Raw genomic sequence first — 24,238 nt, 5'->3', positions numbered from 1 at the left:
ACAAGGACAGGGAAAATAAATGTCTTAGAGATGCTTAGGAAATGGGTGTTATATGAGTGTATTTGTACATAAAACTTAAATCTGCACTGTTTTTCATTTAGTTCAGGTTTTTAGTTTCTAGTTATTAGGTCACATACTTGTTGGAAAATGACATATTTATTTCAGTTCTGTATAATGCTGAATTTACTCTTGCCATTTATTTATTTCAAGAGTTATAAATCCAACCTCTACGTTTAACTCTGTAATCAGCAATGCACATTGTCAGTCAGATGAATATTTGACACACGATGTGGCACCCGTTACTTAATTATGGAAACATATGTAATAGCAACCATTTGTCTAGTGGGTGACTTCACAAGATTTCATTGTTCGAATGAACTCATTGCACAGACGAAGAAAAAGGTCTCAGAAAGGCCAGCGATCTGCCCAAGTTCGGATTGCTAGTAAGGGGCAGAGTCAGCCCCTAGAACATACTCTGAGAGTTCATGAATATAAAAACACTGTCTTTGGGATGATGCATTATTACCTCGCAGAAAGACAATGGGAAAATACTAACCAGTTTTTATTCTTTTTTTCCTATAGACAGTCCTAAAGACTCGTGATTGGGGTCATAAATCCTTGGTTCTTGGAGCACCACGTGCATCCTGCCAAGTGAGAATTGCAAGTCTGAGCTGGACAAGAGTGACTAGAGCAAATCGTATGGAAGCTGTGTGAAAGTTTATTGTAACACCGGGGGAAGAATGGCGAGCTGAGAGACGGAGAGCAGTGAAGACCCATCTGTACTACTGGGAGCTAAACTTCATGGGTGATTCAGCTGGGATGTCCTACCCTTGCCCCAACAGATAAATGCCCTCTGGCTCTGCCCTTGCAGGCTGACTGGCCTTACATCTAGGGGCTCCCTCGCCTCTAGCTTCTGATTGGTTCTACAAATGAGGACCCTTGACAGAGATGGGAAGGATGGAAGTAAAGCCAGGCATTACCCTTGACTATCTCCCTGCAAGGTCCCCAAAGGTCATGGCTCCTCTCTTGGGCTCCTGCTTTCCACGATTCTCCCGCTCTGTACACCAGCCCTGTGGTCCTCCTCTCCCTGCCCGCATCTGTGATATCAGTACCTGTTACCCCAGTTCAAATGCTGCTGGAACCCTAACACATTCTGCAGGAGTCCTCCCACTTGTCCCTCTGCTCGTGATGATGTTGTCCACTCCTAAACCTGGTTTGTTTGCTCTTCTTTCTCTAAAGTAAGGATTCCTGGCTTCTTCCATGAAGTTCAGGTGGTGCACGAATCATTAACACAAGAAAATGTTCTGAATTCACTCCATTTCCTTAAAAGCATGACTATTGTCCACAATCACAAGAGAGACACCAAAAGTAAGTAAAATAAGGACATAGCTTTATTTCTCTACAAGGCAGTAAGTACACTGTTATCTCCAAGTTCAGTGCCACACATCTTGCACCAAATATTCTTAAGGCAGCCACTGACTATCAACCTTAGTCTCCTGACCCCAGCTGCAAACACAGGCTCTGTATGGAAGTTCTGAGACCATATACTCAGAAACCAGGAAGAACGCTGACCAAACACATAACCCCTGAAGTAAAGAACAGTGGGTGAACTCAAAACAGAACATAGGACATCAACAACACGGATCTCCCAAAAGAAGTGCAACGCATGCTCTTATAAACCAACAATGACAAAAAAAAAAAAAACAACAACCAAAAAAAAAAAAAAAACAAAACAAACCAACAACAACAACAAATGCAAAATCTCCCAAACAAGTTTTCCAATGTATTACAAAAGGGGAAGAAAAAGTACATATATATATATAAAAAATAAAAAAGTTTGAAATACTAGTGCATAGTCAATTACCTAACACCAAGTATCTTTTCTTTCCATCCAAAGCTCTACTGCCCCTCTGATACTAGCAGCATGTCTACAGGCTAAAACCATAGCAGCAAAACACATTTTTTCATTTGGCATTTACAAAATTAAATTACTGAATAAAAATATAATTTTTTATAAAACTATTTCATACAGTAATAATTTTTAAAGCAAGCTAACAAAAAAACCTCATAAAATGGTTTAGTACAATAAATGTACCTCCAATGTTATTAACCATAAATGAGCATTTACAATCTTGATTAATGATCCCATGGTATTAAGCCACCATTTACAGTAATGCATTGTGTTTAGTGATTGAGAAAAGTGATATATTGGAGTACCTTTTTTTTGTGTGTGTGTGTATAAAATTTCAAAAACCTCATCACAGGAAAAAATACTGGTCCGTTGGTCCTCTAAAATACAGATAAATCACTTTATGTTTTTAAAAAATCTGCATTAAGATATTAACAACTGACTACAATTCATTACCTAATAATTTAGGTAAGACTGTTACTTATTCATTTAAAAAAAAAAATCCTTTTAGTTGGGTGAAATCCCATAGGATTTCACCCAACTAAACGCACTTGGTGCTGCTCTCAACTGTTGTACCACAACAAAAATAGGCTCTTCTCCCATTCGTGAAAAGTCTCATGGAGAGGAGTGATGTCTCCCAAGTCAACCTGAAGTGTTCTGAAAACCATAATGCTTGTCTAGAAACGTCTCACATGACCAGAGTCCGGGTTGAGAAGGCATTCACATATTTTCGAGCCTGACCAGAAGCCGTCATCTGATCTTCCGTCTTTCCACAGGACGCAGCTTCCCAGGCGCCACCACAGGGCTAATGGGGACAAAGAGGCCAAGGGCCAGGTTAGACAGGAGAGCCGTACTTCCGCCCCCAAAGGATTCCCAGTGCCGGCAAGGTCAGCCGAGGGAATTCCGACCTCCAGATGGCAAGAGTAGATCCCGGGGAGCCTTCGTCAGATAAAGTCTGAACTCTCTGATGACCCCTGGGACTCCAGCCTTCTGAAGTGATATTAATGATTAGAAATCATTTCTTGCTAAGAGAGGAAACCCCACCTCAGACAAGAGCAGAAGCTACAGACGCATCTTTGCCCCTGAGCGCCTTTGGTCGACTAGAGCGAGTTTTACAAAGTTGGAGACAGGAATGGGCATAATCCTCCCAGATGCCTGCGGTGTCCCTGGGCCTGTACTCCTCATACAAACCGGGGGGCTTCAGTTCTCTGAGGGAAGAAGCTCCCACAGGTGCTGGAACCGATCCATACCCACTATATATATTGTATTAATACTATATATTTTGTATTATCAAGGAAGTATCAATTAATTTAGCAATCTCTGTTCACCAGGATAGACACGCTGGAAGATGCAGATGAACTAACATCTACTAGGCGGCATCGACGTCCCGGTCCGGTGTGTGACATGTCCCAGTCACGAGCTCAATGACCTAGCACAAGCACCTGAGGGGAGGTTCCTTCTCTCTTCAAACAGGCAGGAAATGGACTCGGAGAGTGGACATACCTGCCCAAAGCCCCTCTGAGGGTGAGGAGTGGAGTGGCTTTGAACCCAAGTTTGTCTTCTGCACAGTCTGAGGCCCTGCCTTCCCTCCATACTGCTTCCAACTGAAATATGTACTGTTTTGTTCAACTTCATTCCCGAAAGGATTTATGATGCTCACATATAAATATAAGATAACAGGATTAAACAGTGGGCGAAGCAGGGTCATGGGGAAGTATGGAAAAAATAAATAACATGATGATAGGGTGATATTTGTACGTAAAACGTTCGTCACGAAGTCCAGTGCGTCAGCTAGGTGTAAGCCTCAAGCCTGTCTCGGAGCTCTAGCAACCAACGCAAAGGGGGACACAGAAACATAAGCAGATTTGGGGTCTGTGAGCTCAAAACTAAACCAATGGGTTAGTAAAAGCACAACTCTTCCTGGTATGGACACCCAAGAGGGATTTTTCCATGGGACAAAGGAAGAAGCCAAGAAAGGCCTCTGCTTTCTAGAGCCTCCAGTACCCAGTAGGGGATACAGTGAAACATGTGGGAACCAGGCAGGGTGACAAGAGGCAGCGTGGGAGGTTCGTGAGGCTGTGCCCAGGTGAAGGGGGGATGACACACCGAGACATTGTCAGGGAAAGGACAAGAAAAGGCAGACTTAGATGGGCAGGTGAGAACGAAGGAGTGTACCCTGGGCAGAGAAATAGCACAAAAGAACCGGGAAGCTGCAATTTGTACACTGCTTGTGGGAGGGACCGCAAGAAAGGAAGAGATCTGGTGGATTTGGGGACAACATTTAGCAAGTGTCACCATGTGCCAGCCATGCTTCCAAGTGTTTTCCATCTTTCATCTCACGTAATCCTCACACAGAATCCCGGAGGCACAGGGATGGGCCAGTGCACCTGTTTTGCAGACTGGCCAATGGTAAAGGAAGAGAGAATGTAGGCAACATCCTCAAGGTTATCCAGCTAAGAAGTGATGAAGCCAGGCTGAATTCAGGCCCTCGTGAGTGTAGGATGCTACTTCCACTAGCGTCCTTAACAGTGAAAACTTGTGGATTCAGCTCAACGAGGTCTTGGATCGCAGGAAGAAACGTTTAGATGGTGGCGGGGGGCGGGGGGGAGATCAAAGTCATTAGGCTTTGAAGCAAAGAGGAATCATTCTCAATGAACATGGCTTTTGTAGGGTGATGGGGTGTCCTAGCCCAGTGGCTGGAACAAAGCGTCAATGACAGAAGGCTTACGGTGCCATGTTTCTAACTTGGAAGCTTGCACAGGACACAAAGCGGGTTTCCTGGCTCCTGCCCCATATGCCTTACAGTCTCATTACTAATGCAAAGGGCATCGTCCAAGTTTACACATGTTTGCTCTGGAGGCTCAGACGCTCAACACGTAACCTGAAATACTACATAGCAAGATGGATTATCATAATATTTTCCGGGAGCTGTGTATCACCAAGATGACAGCTGTTTGTTTGGGGCCGACTACTGCCACTGGGTCACATTTAATCTTTTCCTAAACAAAATCACCAGGGTAGTTATAGTATTTCTTTGAAATAGTTCTGAATAAATGATGTTTCTCCAGGTTCTAGCAAGCGGATTAAATACGCATGTTTCTCTGGTGTGTATCTGTCCATACAAATTCCGTATTTCAATTAAGTTAGTTGCTTACATGTTGTTGCTAAGTTTTTCAGCACTGCGCTGAAACACCACATTGACACATGAAGCCCAATTAAAAAAATAAAAGTTGATGTTACCGTTTCAATGACTGAGCTGGCATCTCTTGTCCCTGTGGCAGTGTGACCTGTCACTACTCGGGAGTGACGAGGGAAATAGGGCAGACGTCTGCACGAAGGACTGTGCAGTGCTCAGAACCAAGTACACGGATCTCATAGAAATGAGTGACTAAAAAGGCAGCAGAAGGAAATACCAACATCTTCTATGTAAATCCCAAATCACATAAAGATACAAAACCCCAAAATACCTATTTTGAGAGAATCCGTACAAACGGAGGGGAAAGGGGAATGAAGGTGAGGTGGGAGAGAAAAGTGAGAAGCAGGGGCAAATGCTTCTATTTTTCTCTGGTTAAGAATTTTTCTACTTAATACTACTCAGCCATCAAAAAAAAAAAAAAAAGAAATCTTGCCATTGGCAATGATGTGAATGGAACTGGAGGGTATTATGCTAAGTGAAATAAGTCAATCAGAGAAAGACAATTATCATATGATCTCACTCACAGGTGGGACTTAAGAAACAAAACAGAGGATCATGGGGAAGAGAGGAAAAAATAAAAGATGAAAGCAGAGAGAGAGACAAACCATCAGAGACTCTTTAATCATAGGGAAAAAACCAAGGGTTGCTGGAGGGGAAGGGATGGAGTAACTGGGGGCTGGACATTAAGAAGGGCACATGATGGATCACTGACCTCTACGTCTTAAACTAATAATACATTATATGTTAATTAATTGAATTTAAATTTAAAAAATAAAAAAAGAATTTTTCTACTTAGCTGTGCTTCAATTAATATGACTTAATTTTCTAAGCGTGCAAATTATATATCTTAAAATACAATGGGAAAACAATCTCCTGCTTGCTTTTACCATGTCTCTTGGTAAAAGTCAAGTTCTGACCCTTGGCCATACAGTACTTAAGTTAATTCAGGATTCCCAGAATCTGTTCAGGAGAACTGAATACGGAGTAGTACCAGTTTCATATATTCTTAACTTGAAATGTGACTGTGTTCTTACTGGATCTCTTACATGGCTCACCACTTATTCACATTTGGCTCTTTCTCCAGGACTGGATATTTAAAACAAGGCCAATATTAAAAAGGTACCATATATTTTAAATTAGTATTTTAAGGAAACTTTTCAAACAGTCAGCTTTTTCTAAGTCAAAACAGAATTTTCCAAGAAAACAAATTGAATTCCAGAAAATGGAGCATCTCAGGAGCATATAAGCCCTGAGGCTCAGAGCCTGGGGAGGGCAAGATGGTTGGAACACCTGAATCTCCCAGTTCAGACAAATACCAGGACACAGTAGCCAGTGCATGTAGAATAGAAAGGCCAGTGGGCAGCATAAGTGGGCAGCTCCTTTTCTGCAGGTGTGAGTACTTCTCACAACAATGAATGAAAAAACTGCTCTGGGCAGACACAGACCGACAGGGTGAGAGTAAAGGAAGAGCAGAAGGTCAAGTACTCAGGTAAGAGAAGTGCTCAGGTCCAACAGCTGAAATGACAGTGGCCTCCTCTTTTGCTAGTTTCTTCTCTCTCCTTACCTTGAAGCCCTGGGGCCCTCGGCCAACTTTTCAAGCAAACAGAAGAGTTTTGACAAAGGGGGATTAAATGTCTTTGTGTTAGAAGAATATTTTTTTAATACTGTCATATATATCTTTGTGCCTCCTTGTTCCTTCTTAAATTTTAGTTTCATTTACACTAAAGAACTGTTAAGAATTATGGATTTCTGCACATGAATTCTCATGCTAATGCAGACCTGTCACTCTCAGGCTAATTCATTTCAGCATTAATAATCCTGCTGCACGCCCTCCTCCTCTCGCCTGAGAGTCACCTGGTTTATTCACTAATGTGCCTTTAATTGCCCCCAGGGCAGAAGTGAACTGTAAACAGACTGTCAAAGCTTTAGCTGGGATATCCTGCTAAGGCACTTTAAATAAATACTTGGATCCTTTGTGGAAAACAGAAGAAATAAAATGAGACAAGACCATGTCCACAGGTGGTTTTCTGTCAGAATTAGATAATCTTCTCGTTTTCATTTAGAATATAGTTTTTCATCATGCTGAACAACTGCTATCGTTATTATATTCATACTGCGACTTCACACAATAGCTGAGGTCAAAAACCTTGGCATGGTAAGTGCTTTCCAATTCGTAGACCTAATAAAAAATTTTCATCAGTCATAAAAAAATGAAAAATGATTTTGTAAAACCAAAGCAACTCATGAGACGGTACTGTATTTTTCTTTTGTTCTGTTTTTAAATAATAAACAGGTATCCTAACGAGTAAGAGTAAGAATTATCTGATTAGTCTGTTTAACCTATCTGAAGAAAATACTCTGGACTAAAATTCTATAAGTCAGAATTCCTTCCCCAAAGGGCACCTTTTAAAGATGTATCAATTATAAGAGATGACGTAAAAATCTTGAAAACTGTGGAGTCTTGAAAGTCAGGGATGGACCGGAGATGAAATGTCACTAAGGTAAGGTCAATAGCCAACTTCTCTCACACATGAATGCCTCCCCATGTCTGCACAAAACAGTGAAATGACCTCAACTTCAGGTTTTTTAACTTCTCATAGAAAAGAGACTTAAAAGTTAGGGAATTAAAGGTCCAGACAGTGATTGGAAGTCTCCCCATCCACCAGTGCCTTCACTGCCCACCCAAGTCTAAGTTAACTGTTGCTAATGTGGCTAGAATTTTCCCCAGTTTGGAGTTTGTCCCAGATTTCTCCAGGGGTCTCTCTCCATCTTACATGTTTATAGACTTTACCAACAGTTTATATCACATAGCCTAGAGTGTCACATATTAGTTCAGACTATTAAGGTTAAGACAAGTGCCAAATTGCTCTAAAGCAATTCTATCTTTGCTGGCCTGAGGAAGAGTCAACATCATAGTGTTTACCAAGGCGAACCAAACAAAAAATCCATACCTTGTAATGTCTGGGGCAAGGCATTCTGAATTTGAGCTTGATCTCCTTTCCCCCCATCATTCAGCCTTTCCTACTTCAACCCAAAAGCTGTACATGGCAAACTTGCTTAGTTTAGACCATAGATTGAAAGCAGGTCGCTGAGATACTACCAACAGCTATGTTAATTCTTGCTGGGGCAAGTGGAAAAAAGTGACCCAAGTGAGAACCAAATAAGTAGAGGTATCCAAGGGAGCCAGTCAACAATAGCACACTACATTAAGAAATGCCTGGAAAGACCTATGTCACATGTAGACAGATTGTTTTCCATGTCTGTTGACATGCCAACACAAGCAGCAGAAAAATAGAGAAAAGCAGTGCATCTGTTGTTTCATCTCCATCACGCCAAAGGTAGATCTGACTACCTTTATTTCAGGAATCAGTTGAGTCAGCTATCTCTTTGGGTGACCCACTGACACAGTTCTGCAAGAGTGGAACAGGGAATGAGAAAGAGTGTGCTAGAGGAAATAGTACACCACACGGCAAGAAGCCCTGGCCGTAAGCGAGGCCTCCTTGCTGGTCTTTCTGACAGAGACTGTGTACAGCCTTTGCCTAATAATAGATACCACCGATGTACATGGGCCACTGTGCTGCCATTTTGAAAGCAGTGTTATCTCCATTTCATCTTCCTACCAACCTTGTATGATGAGTGGAGGATAGACTATAGTCTTAAACTTATAGACAAGAGCATTTTGGTCTGAAGAGGTTAATGAATTAGGATCACGTGATCAGACAATGGCGAGAGTGTAGACTAGAACCCAGGTTCCTGTTGTCTGCCTGCTAGTTTGTTGTGCTCTTCAGCAATGCCGATCATACAAAAAGGGTTTGCTCTATTTTTAAAAAAAATTCATGAACAGTTCATATAAAGATAGGAGCGATCAAAAACACATGGAACTGAAAAAAGGCGAGTCTCGTCTGCTTGCAATAATATTTTAAGATTCCTCAATGCTGTGCAAATATGTTTAAATAATAGTGGCCTGAGAAATTCACTTAAATTAGATTCACTGTTTTACAAAAGTAAGGCCATGACAAGCCAAGTCAGGAAATTAAAATTTAAGGCTGTCATTCTGTGGTTAGAAAAAAGAGGAAAGTGAGTGAGTAAAAAAGCATATGAACACATCTTTTACACGTGGGTTTTAAATAGGAATAAAAGGAAATTATAATTTAAGAGAAAAATACAGAAGTTCAGAAGGCTTATAACTTATGTACAGTTTTGGATCTGCCAATGAAAATGTCTACCTCAAGAAGTGTTCATTAGCATAATATATTTATTTCAAAATGTAAAGCTAATTGAAAGCATACTGAAGAAAACACACAGCTCTTTCCCCCTCGCTGAGGAGGGCGTTTTGTGCACGCTTGTGCGTGTGTGTGCGTGTGTGTGCCGGCGTGTGTGTGCCTCAGGCTCTTTCAGGGTAACTTTTGAATAGTGTTCTACCATGAATCTCTTTCCTGTCCCAAACTGTAAGCTTTCTAAGCTGAGCTTTATTTCCCCAGATTTGATAATTTTATCATTTTCTAGACTCCATCCTCTACCCCCACACAACGTGAGAAAAAATGGTGCAACTGCCCAATGTGAAAATCTCACATATTCTGAGCTACATGAAAGACACAAATATCAAAAATATCTCAGACCATTTTTCTTATGAGTCCCTGTTAACTGGTACAATTTAAAATTAAAGCACCTTTAAAAAGAAAAAGGAAATCCAACAATTATAAAATTGTGCAGCTGCCCCAAATTCCTTTTGGAAGGAGAATGAGCATAAAAAATTTTAAAAACAAATAGAACATTATTTTTGCCCAAATGGATAATAGAGCCTCGATGTAAGCATTATAGTTTATGGATTGTAACTCAGAGTTCTGAGTTATTAAAATTCATTGCTTCTCAGTGACAACCCACATAACACATGGACATACTTAGCACCCTGATTTTGGTCTCTACATACCGTTTCCCACTGAAAGGATCAGAGCTCTTTGGGGAAATGGTTAATTCCAGGAAGAGAGGAAGGAAATATGACTACTAAGTCAAAGCAATATAAATTAAATGAAATTGAAAATTCTGTTCCTCAGTGGCACTAGCCACGTTTCAAGTGCTCTAGCCACATATGACTAGGTGGTTATCACATCGGACAGCTGCACATTGGGCATTTCCATCACTGCAGTAGTTCTACTGGACAACGTTGGTCTAGAGATTAAAAGAGACTTAAGAGACTTAACAACAAAATGCACTAGTGAAACTGTTTCATTTTTGATCAGAAAAATAAGAAGATTCTTGTTTGGATTAATGGGGAAACTTAAATACAGCCTGAGAATTAGAATATTAAGGAATTACTGTAAATAATAATGTGTGATGACAGTATTAGGTCACATAGAAAAAATCTTTATTTTTAGAGATACATCTGGAGGTACATAAATGAATAAATGTCATATTGTCTGGAATTTTAACATGCTTTGTAAAAAATAGATGAAGTAAATATGGCAAAATGTTAATAATTGTTAAATCTAAATCAAAATGTTTTCTATAATTCTATGTATGTGTGAAACTTGTCATAATGAAATATTAAACTCATAGCTTCTTGCATTTCTAGTTTTAGAATATCAAATGTAATTTATACATATTTTTGTATAATTGTGTGCATTTCTATGTACACTAGAGGCTAGAACCATACAGGTCCAGTATTTTGGCCTCAAAAATACTAAGTGCTCTGCCTAAAGTGTCATTGCCATAATTAAGCCAGGGATGATTAAAACTGAAATGACAGAACACGGAATTACTGTAGTCTTCAATAAACTGTTCTGGTACCTAAGTTATTTAGACTACTGGGTGGCTAGACAATCAATTGCCCTATACAAGTGGCAGATATTTTATATTTTAGAAGTATCAAATTTAAAAATATTTTAGGAAGCATACTTAGTTGTTCTAATTAAAAGCACTATGATAAAAATATCCAGACTATTTGGCTAAAATCCCATTAAAAATTTGATTTATTATAAGCACACGGTACAAAAGCTATAGGTTATATAAAGTACTCCTAAACTGAAAAGCCAGATCAAGTATGATAAAGTATTATGTCCTAAACAAACAGAGTTACAAAATTGCATAAAAACCTATGTAAATATTGCTGAATCAGGACTATATGAAATATAAGCAATATATGTTTAAATACTGAGATTCATTTGATGAATTTCCAATATTCATCACAGAAGTTTAAAACATTTTAGAAATCGCGTATTTCTATGGTATCAGAAGCTAGAGCTCCATGGCACAAAATAATGGAAATACTTGGTGTGTATATTCATTCGTTCAATGAGTATTTCTTAAAATGAATTAGTTATCTATTACAGCAGGTTATTAAGATATATTTAAGCAGTATAAATCAGCTAGCCATATAGTGAAGATAGAAGCATTGACTCTAAAATTAACTTCTGGATCTCAATTATTTTATTTAGTGGAATTGACAAATACTGCTTTTACCGCAGGATTTATGTGAATGGCTTAATCCCAACATACAGATATTAGAATCTGGATAGTGCCAAATACGACTCCTCTATATGGTAGAAAATGTAGATTAATAAAACAGGGCACTACTTAATTTTGAGTCTCAAAGATAACTGATATTTCCGTTAAATATATAGATATATTGACAATAAATTTCCACACTGATCATTTTTTTAAAAAATACAATAGCATGTAAGATAAACAAATTTGACAACTTACATTTTTACAGTACTGACAACTTGCCAATTTTATATAACATATATTTTATATCAGTACCATGTTCAGCTCTAATGGTTTTGGCCAAACACTATTCGGTTAGGCCAAAAGCTTTTAGGATTGGATTCAATTTTAGGAACGTAACCAGGGGTTTTCAACTTATGTAATGATAACTACTTACATCATGAAAACTATCCTCAAATATACTTACATGTTTGCTTTTCGAAATTCAGAATGCCCTTTTTCTATACTACTGTAAATATAGGTTATAGACTAGGTTATAAAATATATGTAAGAGTTACTCTAGCTTACTGTACTAACAACAATAGTCAAATTCTAGGCTCTGGAAACCAAGGGCAAGTATTTAGGAAGAAAGAGGGAAAGAAAAACAAAGAATGCATTGCCTTCTGGAGCCAGGATCAGCGTAGGTAAAATGTTGAAAGAGCTGACCTTTGCTTTGATATCCTTCTAACCTGCTTTATGTGTCCCCCTTCTGCCTCGATGGAGTTCGTTCTCTTCCTCCTGTCCCAATTCTTGGTGATGCACAGGCCGTCTAAAATCCCATTGGCTTTTTAGGAACACTCCAGAACCCCCCCTTAGCACTGGCTTTCCCTCTTCCATGTCCTACACTCCAGTCAACAGTCAATCTCTCAGCAAAGCAGTTGAACCAGACAGAGGCCACAGGAAAGCAATCTGATTAAGAAACAAAACATGCCTACAGCCCTTCTAGCTGTATTTGGACTACTTAAAAAATAATACCAAATATCACAAATACTTAAAAAGGGGAAGTTTTAAGATTCTCACAATCTAGAGGGAGAAAGCCTACCACAATGATGGGGAAGCCCTTCAGAGGAAAAAAAAAAAAAAGATAAGTTCTCAAAGCACGCCAACCTTTTATGGTGCCTTTAACTCCCTGTACAAATGGCACTTTCCACTTCTGACTCCAGGTTCTCTATATGCTCCGGGGTTTATGAAGTTTCCCTCAGTGGAGCTTAGAGGGATGGCGGGGAGGGCTCTGCAGGTGGCTGGATACCGGGCTATTTCATGTTGGGAACTGCTTTAAATAATTTAGGGGAGTAAATTTGCATTCTTATTTACATTTGGCTCAGGATTCATCTGGAATTTGCTGTATTTCATCAACATACACCTACTTCAGAGGTATAAGGGAAATCGCTTTGATATTAAAACCCAGCACAGATGGGCGGCTATGGCTTAGCCCCACAACACTGGCAGCTGACCGTCTTATGCTGATAGTCAAATAGACTGTAATGACTTCCCAACTAGCTAATTTCAAACTTCAATTAAAATCCAAACAGTGCCTGAGTTTTGATGGCTTACAAATTAAGCGTAAAAAGTAAAAACTTTTGAAACAAAAAAAAGAACTATAGCAATAAACTTTTTATGAAATGTCTAAGAGCAGAAGAGGGAGATATTGACACATGTAAGTCATGATGCTGCCCTCGGTCACAGTAAGAAATGTTTCACTTCATCATGCTTTAAAAGCCTGCTTAATAAAAACCTGTGCTGTGTCTCATGTGAGTGTCAATAAAGAATGTTAGGAGACTTTTAGACATCAAGAGTTGTTAAAAAGCATCACTTCTCCGTAACTAAAATCTTAAACACACACACACACACACACACACACACACACACAAAATCCTCCAGGTGACAGTGTTTCAATGAATGGCTTTTAAGACACCAAAGTTGGAATAGTAATTACCTGCAAGGGACTCGCCAGGGATCTGTTTTTAGGTACTGTAAATGCTTTGAGAACATTGTCTTCATCTTCCGATACTGGCGTCATTAAAACGGAACTTGTAAGAATATTCTAAAGGGAAAGAACAATTTGAAATTTAAATGAGCCTGGAGACTATGAGAGCTGACACAATTTTGACACCGTAGAGAGGAGATTATTATGACGTGATATGCGTGAGCAAGAACAAATGCAGGAATCTGCCAGAAATTCTCTTCTCTCTGAGCTTAGAGAAGACCTTAGCTATGCCCCAACCCTAATCCCACCATGGCAAACTTCGCTAAAACGAAAAGCTTTGGGGTCTGATGCAGTCCTAGGCAGGATGTGGGCACTCAAAAAAACACCTGCTAAAGAGATTAGTAAATCCACGCTTTTAAAAATGAAAGATTGGGGCACCTGGGTGGCTTGATTTCAGTTCAGGTCATGATCTCAGGGTCATGAGATCAAGCCGTGAGTTGGGCTCTGAGCTCAGCGGGGAGTCTGCTTGGGATTCTCTCTCTCCCTCTCCCTCTGCCCCTCCTCCTGCTCATGCTCTCTCTCTCTCTAAAATGAAGAAATAAATCTTTTTTAAAAAATAAAAATGAAAGATCTACTTAGCTCTAGAGAAATATTTATATCGTATATTGGTACCAAAATATTTTAAAGCTACAAATTAATGGCAGTATAGTATAATGGTTAAAAGCATGGAATTTAGAACTAGACTTTCTGAGTTCTAACCCAGAACTACCACTTAATTAGCTATATAATCTTAAGCCAGTAAGTAAGCCTCCCTGTGCGTATATCCCAGTTGGTATAATGGCAATGATAATGTTACCAACTTTGCAAGGCTGATGTGAGGATTCAATGAGGTGATGCATCTAAAGCTCTTAGAATAGTACTTACCCTTTAGTACATACTGAAGAAATATTCATAATTGTTATTAGCTCTGATTCTCCATAAGGGACAACCATTCACAAATTACAAACTTCAAAAATGGCGGTAAGTAAAAAGAAAGGAACAATCAAGCCAGGACAGGACATGGAGGAAACATAAATATATATTACTAGGTGAAAGAAGCCAGTCTGAAAAGGCTACACAGTGTACGATTTTAACTATATGAAGTCTTGGAAAAAAGGAAAACTATGGAGACAGTAAAAAGATCGGTGTTTGCCAGGGGCTGGTGGTGGTGGAGGGAAGAATAGGTGAACCACAGAGAATTTTTAGGACAGTGAAACTACTCTGTATGATACTCTAATGGTGGATACATGTCATAAATTTGTCCAAACCCATAGAATGTATGGCACCAACAGCAAACCCTATTATAGACTATGGACTTTGGGTGATGAAGTGTCAGTGGTTGTTGGTTCATCAATTGTAACAAAGTTCCCACTCTAGTGGGGGATGTTGACAATGGGGAGGGCTAAGCAGGTGCAGGGAAAGGGGAATGTGGAAAATCTCTGTACCTTCTTCTCAACTTTGCTTTGGACCCAGAACTGTTCTAAAAAATAAACTCTGTGTTAAAAAAATGGTGGCAAGCAAAGTAATGCAGTAATAAGAACAATAAAGGGCGTCTGCTACGGACACGGATTGGCCTTATGCTAGATGCTGTAGAAAACCAAACAGGAGGCAATGTAACAAGGAGGAAATACTACTTTGGGAAGACAAACAAATTAAAAGAAAATGTAAAATTAATGTTCTGCTTTCACAGAAATATGTATTATCATGCAGCACATTTTTTAAGTGCCAGGGACTCTCAAATCTTAAGAAAACAAATAATGAAAAAAACCTGCATGGAAAAGAAATTATTTCTAATAAGCAAAATTTCTATGTTCAACATTAATCATAAGGAAATAGTCATGCAACGGAGAATATTTAGAAATATGAGGTATTAAATAGTGCTAAAACCACAGGAGCCTCACATGCCATGCAGCGAATTCTGTGAGGCGCCAACATCTTATAACATGGGCGTGTACTTACGGGCACATCTGCCACAGGCGATGCCTGTGTGAACAGCTGGGCGTTCAGACTCTCCCCTTCCCAGTGGCTGGAGCAGAAGAAGTTTCCCGCTTTATCTGTTGGAGATTCCACCTAAAAGCAAACGGGAAGCGCTTCGTTGTTTCTAGAACTAGAACTTCCCATGGAACATGGACACTTGAGAGTAAAGTTCTATGAGTAATATCTGAGGATCTAATGTATAACACATTGACTATAGTTGGTAACCCTGTATTAAATAATTGAAATTGGCTCAGAGAGCAGAACTTAAATGTTCTTACAAAAAATTTTTTAAAAAGGTCAACATGTGAGATGTTGGACGTGTCCATTCACTCAGGGAGAATCCTTCCACAGTGTATATGGATATCAAATCATCATGTCGTACACTTTAAGTATCTTAGAATTTCGTCAATCATATCTCGGTAAAGCCAAAAAACAAAAAAGAGTAAATTTTTGGTCAGTCTCTTAAACATTTATCCTTACATGAAAAAAAATTCCAGAGGCACTATATCTACCTGTTGAAAATGCTTCTTGCCACCCAAGCTAAAACTTTTTTTTTTAAGATTTTATTTATTCATTTGAGAGAGAGAGAGAGAGTACAAGCAGGGGGAGAGCCAGAGGGAGAAGCAGACTCCCTGCTGAGCTGGGAGCCGGACTCGGGGCTTGATCCCCGGACCTGGAGATCATTACCTGAGCCGAAGGCAGATGCTTAACCATCTGAGCCACCCAGGCGCCCCCTCAAGCTAAAACTTTGATCCTTGCAAGTTAGAGTCTTTTTCTTTTATACTATGAGTTAGATACTATTATTTTAATTTACATTTCAACTCTCCATGACATCTGAAAATTAAAAATCTTATGTATTAATTATCTATCCATTTGTGTATTGGTGATAAAAATGGACGGTAAAGAGGTGCCAGCATTGCTCAGCCAATTGAGCATTCATCCCTTGATCTCAGCTCAGGTCTTGATCTCAGGATTTTGAGTTCAAGCCTGCACTGGGCTCCATGCTGGACATGGAGCCTATTTAAAAAAACAAACAAACAAAAACAAAAAGGACAATAAAAAGCTTCCCTCTCTTTCCTTTATCCTCTTTAACACATTTTCTGTTCAAACATGAAGCAAGTAGGGGTGGCCTGGCCTCCCAAACGAAAGGTGCCATGCCCACTACAGCCGGGCGGTACCTCTTAGCCGAATCTTGTAGGAAGATCTTGTATGACAAGTGGTGTTGTCACCCAGTACTGAGGCCAGACACAGAAAGCTGCCCACAAAGAACAGAGGCAGCAGGATTCACATCTTATTCCTTCCAAAGGATCTCATGTTTACCTCTTGTTTGATCTTTTTCAGCAAAGGTGGTCCATTTTCTTGAAACTCGGCCACCACTCCAGGTTCGTCCGATTCCTGCTTGATCACATCCTGCAGGTCTTCCACTAGGTGAGATGGTGTCTGAGGCTGCAAGGAAGAGTGGGTATGTTCGCATCAGAGGACAATTTCTGTCTGTGCTAATCAACCAGCGGACCTCAGGAACTTGGCCCAAACTTACTAGCATCTTCAGAGGACCATATTTAATTTCTTGAGCTGCCAGGGCATGTTTGAATGGTGTAGGAGTTCTTGGAGAGCTTTCTAGGATTGACCTTTTGATAGCTGGAGTTCTAAAACTTTAAAAAGAAAACAAATATTGGTTCAGTATGAAAGAATTGTCCTTTCCATCGCTCTACCTATTAAATGCAATACTTTTGTACTGAACAAACTCTGTTATTGATATGCAATTGGGTATGTGAATTAATCATATATGTGTTGTTAAGAAAAAGATAGTATGTACATCACGTATTCCCAAACCCTTCAAAATATGATACTCCTAAGAGTGTTCAACTATTTTTTATCTTTCTTTAATCATTCGGGAGACACACATAGTGCTCCTAGGTCTTTATAATGACCATAAACATTATAAAGATCTGTTGTCATTCACAAATCAATTTGATCTATTCATTAAAACAGGCCCACAAGAGAAAACATATGTTAGCCTTTTAAAATGTACTTATTGTAACTGGAATTTGGAAGATATAATTTTTTAAAGGTTTCTTATAATTCATATTGACGTTCTTTGCCATTTCTTTGAATTGGGTAAGGGCTTTTTGAATACTAACATTGTTTAATCACTCTTTGGCTTCTGATCATATAATATTCCTGGGGATTTTAGAGGAAGTCCTATCTATAGATAAATTTCAAAAAGGAAATGTAAGATTAAAAAAACATGAACTAAGTAAAGAACCATATCATTGTTATTCTGAATTTTATAATCAGAGAGGAAAGGAGGTTGAAAATCTTGTCCTCGGTGAAGAAGGAAAGGGCTTACCGAGCAAACAGAACAACTGAATGGAGAAGTTATATGAGGACTACCTCTGCATGTGGTCTTCCATAGTCCTGCTACATAGTACATTTTGAAGAGAATTACAATACGTAAGCTAGTTTATCTACTGACTGCCACCCCTAGGTAGTTGTAACATGCCTAGGACAGATACAGTCAACGTGGGAACATACATGATTACATACATATGAATGTTTCAGACATTTGGAGGCTATATTCCATTAACTAAATGTAAGTAAACAAGGATAAATAATTTCATTCTTGAACCAAGGACTTACATAGCATTTTCCTTTTGAGTTTTCACAGTCTGGTCTCTATGAAATGGTGTTGTAACAGTCAATTTGTGACCATTGAGAGGTGTGGAAGTTAAAGAAGGCATTTCCAAGTCTAAGTTTTCATGGTTACCAGAAGTGTTTAAGAACTAAATATAGGAAGAAAGAAAAAAAATTACTTAAGCAGCGATTCTTTATTCAGCCCAACTTAAAAATCACACCATGATAACAAGCATGTTTTACTGACCCACTAGGTAAAATAATAAAGACGTTAACAAGCATGTAGCGTTGGACAGGGTATTGTTTTATTTCAGTTGGAGTGCAATTTGGAGTGTAATTTCCAAGAAATAAAATCTAGGATCACTGTTAAAAAACTCGCAAAATCCTATGAAAATATTCTCAATAAATGCCATTTGCCATTAAAGAGAATGAGATGCACTCTTTATTAAGATTCTAAGCCTTAAAGTGATTTTTTGGAAAGTAATTATAATTTTTCTCTCATGCTGTTTTTTCTCTTTAATGATCTACGAATTATTATGATAGAAAATTTGCATTATGTAGAAAATTCTTGAATAAGAAGCTGTGTTTCTCAGAATGCCATTATTCTGGGGAAATAATAGGTGTTCCTCAAAAATTTCCAAGGTTAAATCAAGTTTGGGAAACATACATATCATAACGTCCTCCCGGAAAATCATAATGCGCATCAGTGTATCAAAAACTGAGAGGTCCTACAGTAAAGAAACCAATTTTAACTGTGATTTAGTGTTTCCCAAACCTATATTCTTATATATTTAGATTTTTTTCTGGAACATCTACTGAAGTCTTGTAGAACTAATGTTCTCCAGAATACAATCTGGAAGATACAAACAAATACAAGATAATTTTTTGGGTGGGTGCTTCATTTGTTCATACTTAAAGCTGTCCCGAAAATAAACTCAACAGACATAATCGGAAAAATGTTATAAAGTGCCAAATTATCTATTAACTTCAATTAGTTTAGTAATTAAGTAATATAATCTCTGATAAGAATTATAATTTCCACGTCTTAAAAAAAACTATGAAGTGAGAATATTCATGGCAAAAACTGTACTGATAAAATAGTATGGCGTAACTCAAAAAAGCCAATATTGAGAAATTAAAATTAAAACATAAGTTGTTTTCCTTGAGCATTTGTTCCTTATGTTTCCCCAAAACTTTTCCACTTAAGGATGGAACAGAACCTCTAAAATTTCTGGTTGCAACCCAAATGCTCTCCAAGCACCGTTTGGTTCCCTCCTCCCCTGGGTCAGTGAATCACAAAATAATAAGTGAACAAATAGGCAGAAAAATCTGCTAAAGTTTTTAAGGAGAGGGAAGGGATGGGAGAAAAGGAAGGGACAGAAATGTTAAACTCTAGTGCTGGAGGAAATAAAAGCCCATCCCATGCAACTAACAGTGTTTCAGATCACCAAAAAGAAAGAGAGAGAATTGTGACAAAATCATCAGTCAGCCTACAGACAGCTCAAACTTTGGGAGGCAGTATGACTTAGCAACAGCTAGATTCAACGATGGAACGGAATCAGTGAGGGCAACAGTAATTAGTCATTTGTTCCAAAGGATTAGTTTCTAGATTATTAAGGCTCGAGCGGCTGTTGAAAATTAGTAATAGCTGTGCAGAAATCGTGCTCTACCTGCGAAGGGGAGAAGGGTAGGCTTTTGACAGGGGAACGCTTGGGAGTTGAGCTGCTGACGTCAGCAAATACGAAGGAGCTAGAGTCTCCAGTGGCCAAGGGGCTCGTCTGGCCCCGCTTTTTGCGTAGGATGACCAGTGGAATTGTGCTGTGCCTCGAAGGAGGTAAGGGCTTGAGCGGGTCAAGCGAACCCTCATTCAACTTGAGTTTGTTCGCCCTCGTGCTAGGCTCTCCTGCAGCTCTAGTCACACTGCCCTCTCTCTGCTGAAGCTGTAGGGCTTTGCCTGCATGATGTTGGCTAGGTGAAAAATCTGCTTCTTCAAAGAATTCAAAACTGCTGAGATCACACCATGATGAAGAATCCTGAAACAATGTGGGAGGCACAGAACTTTGAGACGGCGTGTGCGTGCTGTGTGCCATCACCTGCAACACCGCGCTGACAAAGAGACGCTGACGGTGGCCGAAACACCTGGCCCTCTTGAGAAAGAGCTTCAGGACTCACGATTGTTCCGGTATGCTGCACGGCAGGTCTGCCATGCTGCCTGCAGGCTGGTCCTGCATATGCGCCACAGGGACCCCCCCCCCATACTCTCTCACTCGCATGCAATCCGGTGCGAACAGGAAGCCTGTTCTAGATGGCGCATTTTGGCAAGGGCATCCCACTTGATGGATATGCAATGAATGCTTTTCAGCGACAAAGGAAATGAGCTGAGTATCTACGTTTTAGGTGCCGCACTCACATCTGTTTCACTAAAGATGGTCTGTCTCACTGAACCAACTGGGACTGGTAATCAATAATCAATGTTTTGTGGCGAGAGCCGGTATCACCACTGAACTTCTTACTACTTCAAGTACATTGCAAGACTGCTCTAAGTTCTGTGTAAACACAATTCTTAATGTGCTATCCAAAAGCAAAGCGCAATTCTGGAGAAACACAAAGAAGTCACAAAGCAAAATAAGTTAAAAATAACACAAACTTCATTCCACAACCCAAGATTTACTTATAGGTCATTAACTTTACTGTTGTAAAAAAAGATGCTTTTTGAAGGAAATGTATGAAAAGCCACCTTTTAACTGAGTAGCCGATGAATTCAAATCATTGAAAAGACATATATGCAAAGGCTAAAATCATACTTGTACATTAATATACGCTAATAACATATTTGCTATAGAAAATGGCAATCGTTTGAGAAGTGGGTTTTCTAATTCACCTTCAAAAACATTAACTTGCCTTAACAATTCTACTTACAGAATCTATAAACTGAAGTGTTTCTGCAAATTCTAAGAGGTTCTTAACATTATCCAGAATGGTGCCTTGGTGGACGATCATGCACCTTGCTGGAGAGGCACTTTCTTCAGGTAGGGAGCCAGGATCCACAGGCAGAGATGGGGTGGAGTGGTGTTCTTCCAAACAGGAAACAGGTGCGCTGTCCCCATGAGGTCTGGTGTGGTCAGCGATGGTGGTGCTGTGCCACCCAGGATAGCTGCACGTGTGGTTCTGGGTCTGAGACGGGGGGTGGGGGCATAAAGAAAGAGCGGGGAGAAGAAAGGGAGAAGGAACTTAGCAATAAAGTTGCACAAGGTATCAGATGCTGTTGGAGGAAAGATAAAAGTAGTTGCATCATCCAAAACTTGCGCCTATGAAACAGTTGTCAAGATGTTTCCTTTCATCGCTGCAAGACCCTGCTTTTTAATACTGTTACGGTCTGTCACCTCCGTGAGTACCCTCACTGTCATCGTTCTGCTAAAACTGCAAACAGAGGCACTGTGTCACAAAGTACAGGTCTCACATGGACTGTCTTCAAGATCTACTTTAATGTAAGTTCCAAAAGGCCACACGTGGTTGCTGAGAACGAAGAATTGTCCTATTCTCCTTCTAACCTGCAAAAAGGCCAGGAGACTCAAGAGTTGGAGTTGATTTTATCTGCATATGTTCTTGTTGCTTCTGTCCCTTCTGAATGTTACCGATTGCACTGAAGCACTGAAGGGCTGCCAGATCAGCGTGGTTAGGAAAGCAGAAGAGCACAGTAACAGAAGTCTCCTTTCAGCATGACCACGCAACAGGAGACATTGCAAAACATGAACTAAAGTTAAAAAGTGGTCGAACTAACATATGCACATAATCATCTTATTATTTAACCCCAAAGGAATTCACTCCTAAGAATTCCTGCTGGGTATCACATCTCTTTTATTCTCTTTGTTGCTTAACTACAAAAGTTACAAAGTACACGCTGCTTTCTCAGTTCACAGCCCAACCACCAAAAAAAATGTCAAAATTCAGTAATGGTCCGCACAGCTCTCATGGATGCAAACAAAAGAGAGCGGCCGTGTTATTGACGGAGAGCGTATCCATACCTTCTTCCCATGTATATATGGAACAGGCACCAAATCATATGTGAAATGATAAAGTAAGAAAATCTAGGTTAAGAAAAATAATAGAAAAAGTGTCAAATGAATAGGACCAGACAAATGCAGGGCTTTGTAAAAATTGCAGATTATCATTCATTTATATCTGTTAGTTCATCCTTGAATGCATGACAGTCCCGAGAAGACAAGAAAATCGATGGTGGCCACCACGAGCGGACTCTGCGTTTCTTTTGCCACACAAAAGGGCTACTTTCCATTTGGTCAACACACGTTGGAAGCCCAACTGCATTTTAGCACAAGCAACTTCTGCTCAAACACTGTTCATGGATCTATAGTCTTGGTTAGTGTAATAGAAGAGAAGGGAGAAGAGGCAGAGGGCACTGGGATGCAGCTGTGGTCCCCCCCATTCAAGCACACGGTTCTCTTCTTACCGGTAGCGCCTGCTGTCCTTTGAGCTCATTCTCAGTTGACATGAGGAGCAATTCTAATTCCTTTATTCGCTTTTCTTTCTCAGGGTCTTCATCATTATAGTGTCTCTGAAATTAAAAGTTAAGGGAGAAAAAATTTCAAGGGCCTGACTGGAGGCTGCAGACACAATGGCTGTGGCCTGAAGTCATGAGGGGCCATTGGGCCCGATAAGCCTCAGCGTGAAACCAACACCAACGGAATCCAGCCACTGTACAAAGCTTTGTGAGGATTATTCCACTGGTGAGGGAGCGATGTGAAATCTGAGGCTCGAGTGGGCACCCACTGATGTGCTGGGTCGGCTGATAACATCAGAGAACCAGAGAATTCCTGAGCAAGTTCACTCTAGAAGTGAAGACTGGTGGCTTGCTGGCCAGAACTCCACCCACCTCTCCACTATTCCCTCTTTTGTTTTCTTTCACTTCAGTTGAAAATAAGTGTTTAAATGAAAGAAAGAAAGCATGTCTTAACAGCCAATGAGTTTCTTTATGAAATGTCTTCAAATGATCTTACCTGAATGGCTGCAGCAGCTGGCTGAGGGACATTGACTATATTTACATGTAACGCTACAGGATATGGGACATGACTGGAGACCTAGATCAAAAAGGCAGACAAACAAAGGCCGAGTCATTCATGGTCACATAGGCTTTAGGGGACTTGGCTTCCTGAGGTTTTGCTCTAGGACTGAGGAAAACAGAACAAAACTCTACTGATAAAATTCACACACACACACACACAGAGAAAAAAAACCCTCTAAATTGCCAGGCCTTTAAAAATGGCAAAATGAGTAGTTTCCTTTTTTACTTTTTTAATTTTTTTTTAATTTTATTTATTTATTTGGGAGAGAGAGAGTGGGGCGGGGCGAGGGGCGGGGATCAGAGGGAGAAGCAGACTCCTTGCTGAGCAAGGAGCCCAATGCGGGACTCGATGCTGGGACTCCAGGATCATGAACTGAGTCAAAGGCAGTCACCCAACCAACTGAGCCACCCAGACAACTGCCAAATAAGTAGTTTAAGCAACATAAAGAGATTTAAAGTGCTCATTGATCTTGATGAGAAGTATGAAAAACACAATGAAAAATATAATCTAAAAAGCATTCATGAGTGTATGAACAAAGTCATAATGGGAAAAACTGATGGCTCTAGCTGTTTCTAATAGAAATATTTTTCCTGGAATAATTATGAGTTTTAATGAAGAGAACAGAAACACCTATGATAGTTCACTCATCTGAGACTTTTCTGGAAAGTCTGTAGTCAAATGAATGGAACAGATGAGAAGACTAAAAACTACTTAGGAATACATTTTGAATACAATTTGCATATGAGCTCCATATTCTTGGCTAAGTTTCACCATCTGTTATTGTTAGTTGTAAGATTAAAGTTTACTGCTTTTTTTTTTTTAAAGATTTTATTTATTTATTTGACAGGGATAGAGACAGCCAGGGAGAGAGGGAACACAAGCAGGGGGAGTGGGAGAGGAAGAAGCAGGCTCATAGCGGAGGAGCCTGATGTGGGGCTCGATCCCATAACACCGGGATCACGCCCTGAGCCGAAGGCAGACGCTTAACCACT

The 24,238-nt window shown here is 39.8% G+C and overlaps 1 protein-coding gene across 3 annotated transcripts in view; it reads right to left on the bottom strand.

Moving 5' to 3' along the window:
- Nucleotides 1-1,368: 1,368 nt before the first annotated feature.
- MYB (MYB proto-oncogene, transcription factor) overlaps nucleotides 1,369-24,238 on the bottom strand; it is a 34,542-nt gene continuing 11,672 nt past the window's right edge. For 2 of the 3 annotated variants that reach the window (XM_045814731.2, XM_087865505.1), the window contains exons 7-16: nucleotides 23,181-23,261; nucleotides 22,634-22,738; nucleotides 21,085-21,339; nucleotides 19,836-20,198; nucleotides 18,172-18,314; nucleotides 17,069-17,183; nucleotides 16,852-16,977; nucleotides 15,514-15,624; nucleotides 13,525-13,632; nucleotides 1,369-2,714 (exon numbers count right to left, since the gene is read on the bottom strand). In XM_045814731.2, coding sequence (XP_045670687.1) covers nucleotides 2,598-2,714; nucleotides 13,525-13,632; nucleotides 15,514-15,624; nucleotides 16,852-16,977; nucleotides 17,069-17,183; nucleotides 18,172-18,314; nucleotides 19,836-20,198; nucleotides 21,085-21,339; nucleotides 22,634-22,738; nucleotides 23,181-23,261 — 1,524 coding nt within the window. In that variant the 3' untranslated portion in view covers nucleotides 1,369-2,597. The remainder of the gene's footprint in view (nucleotides 2,715-13,524; nucleotides 13,633-15,513; nucleotides 15,625-16,851; nucleotides 16,978-17,068; nucleotides 17,184-18,171; nucleotides 18,315-19,835; nucleotides 20,199-21,084; nucleotides 21,340-22,633; nucleotides 22,739-23,180; nucleotides 23,262-24,238) is intronic. The other variant, XM_045814732.2, reaches the window with a different exon arrangement.

Source organism: Ursus americanus, chromosome 11 (assembly GCF_024610735.1).
Source record: "Ursus americanus isolate L20-20 chromosome 11, mUrsAme1.1.p, whole genome shotgun sequence".
NCBI lineage: Eukaryota > Metazoa > Chordata > Mammalia > Carnivora > Ursidae > Ursus > Ursus americanus.
The sequence above is the reverse complement of the archived record's forward strand: the minus strand, read 5'-3'. Positions and strand labels throughout refer to the sequence as shown.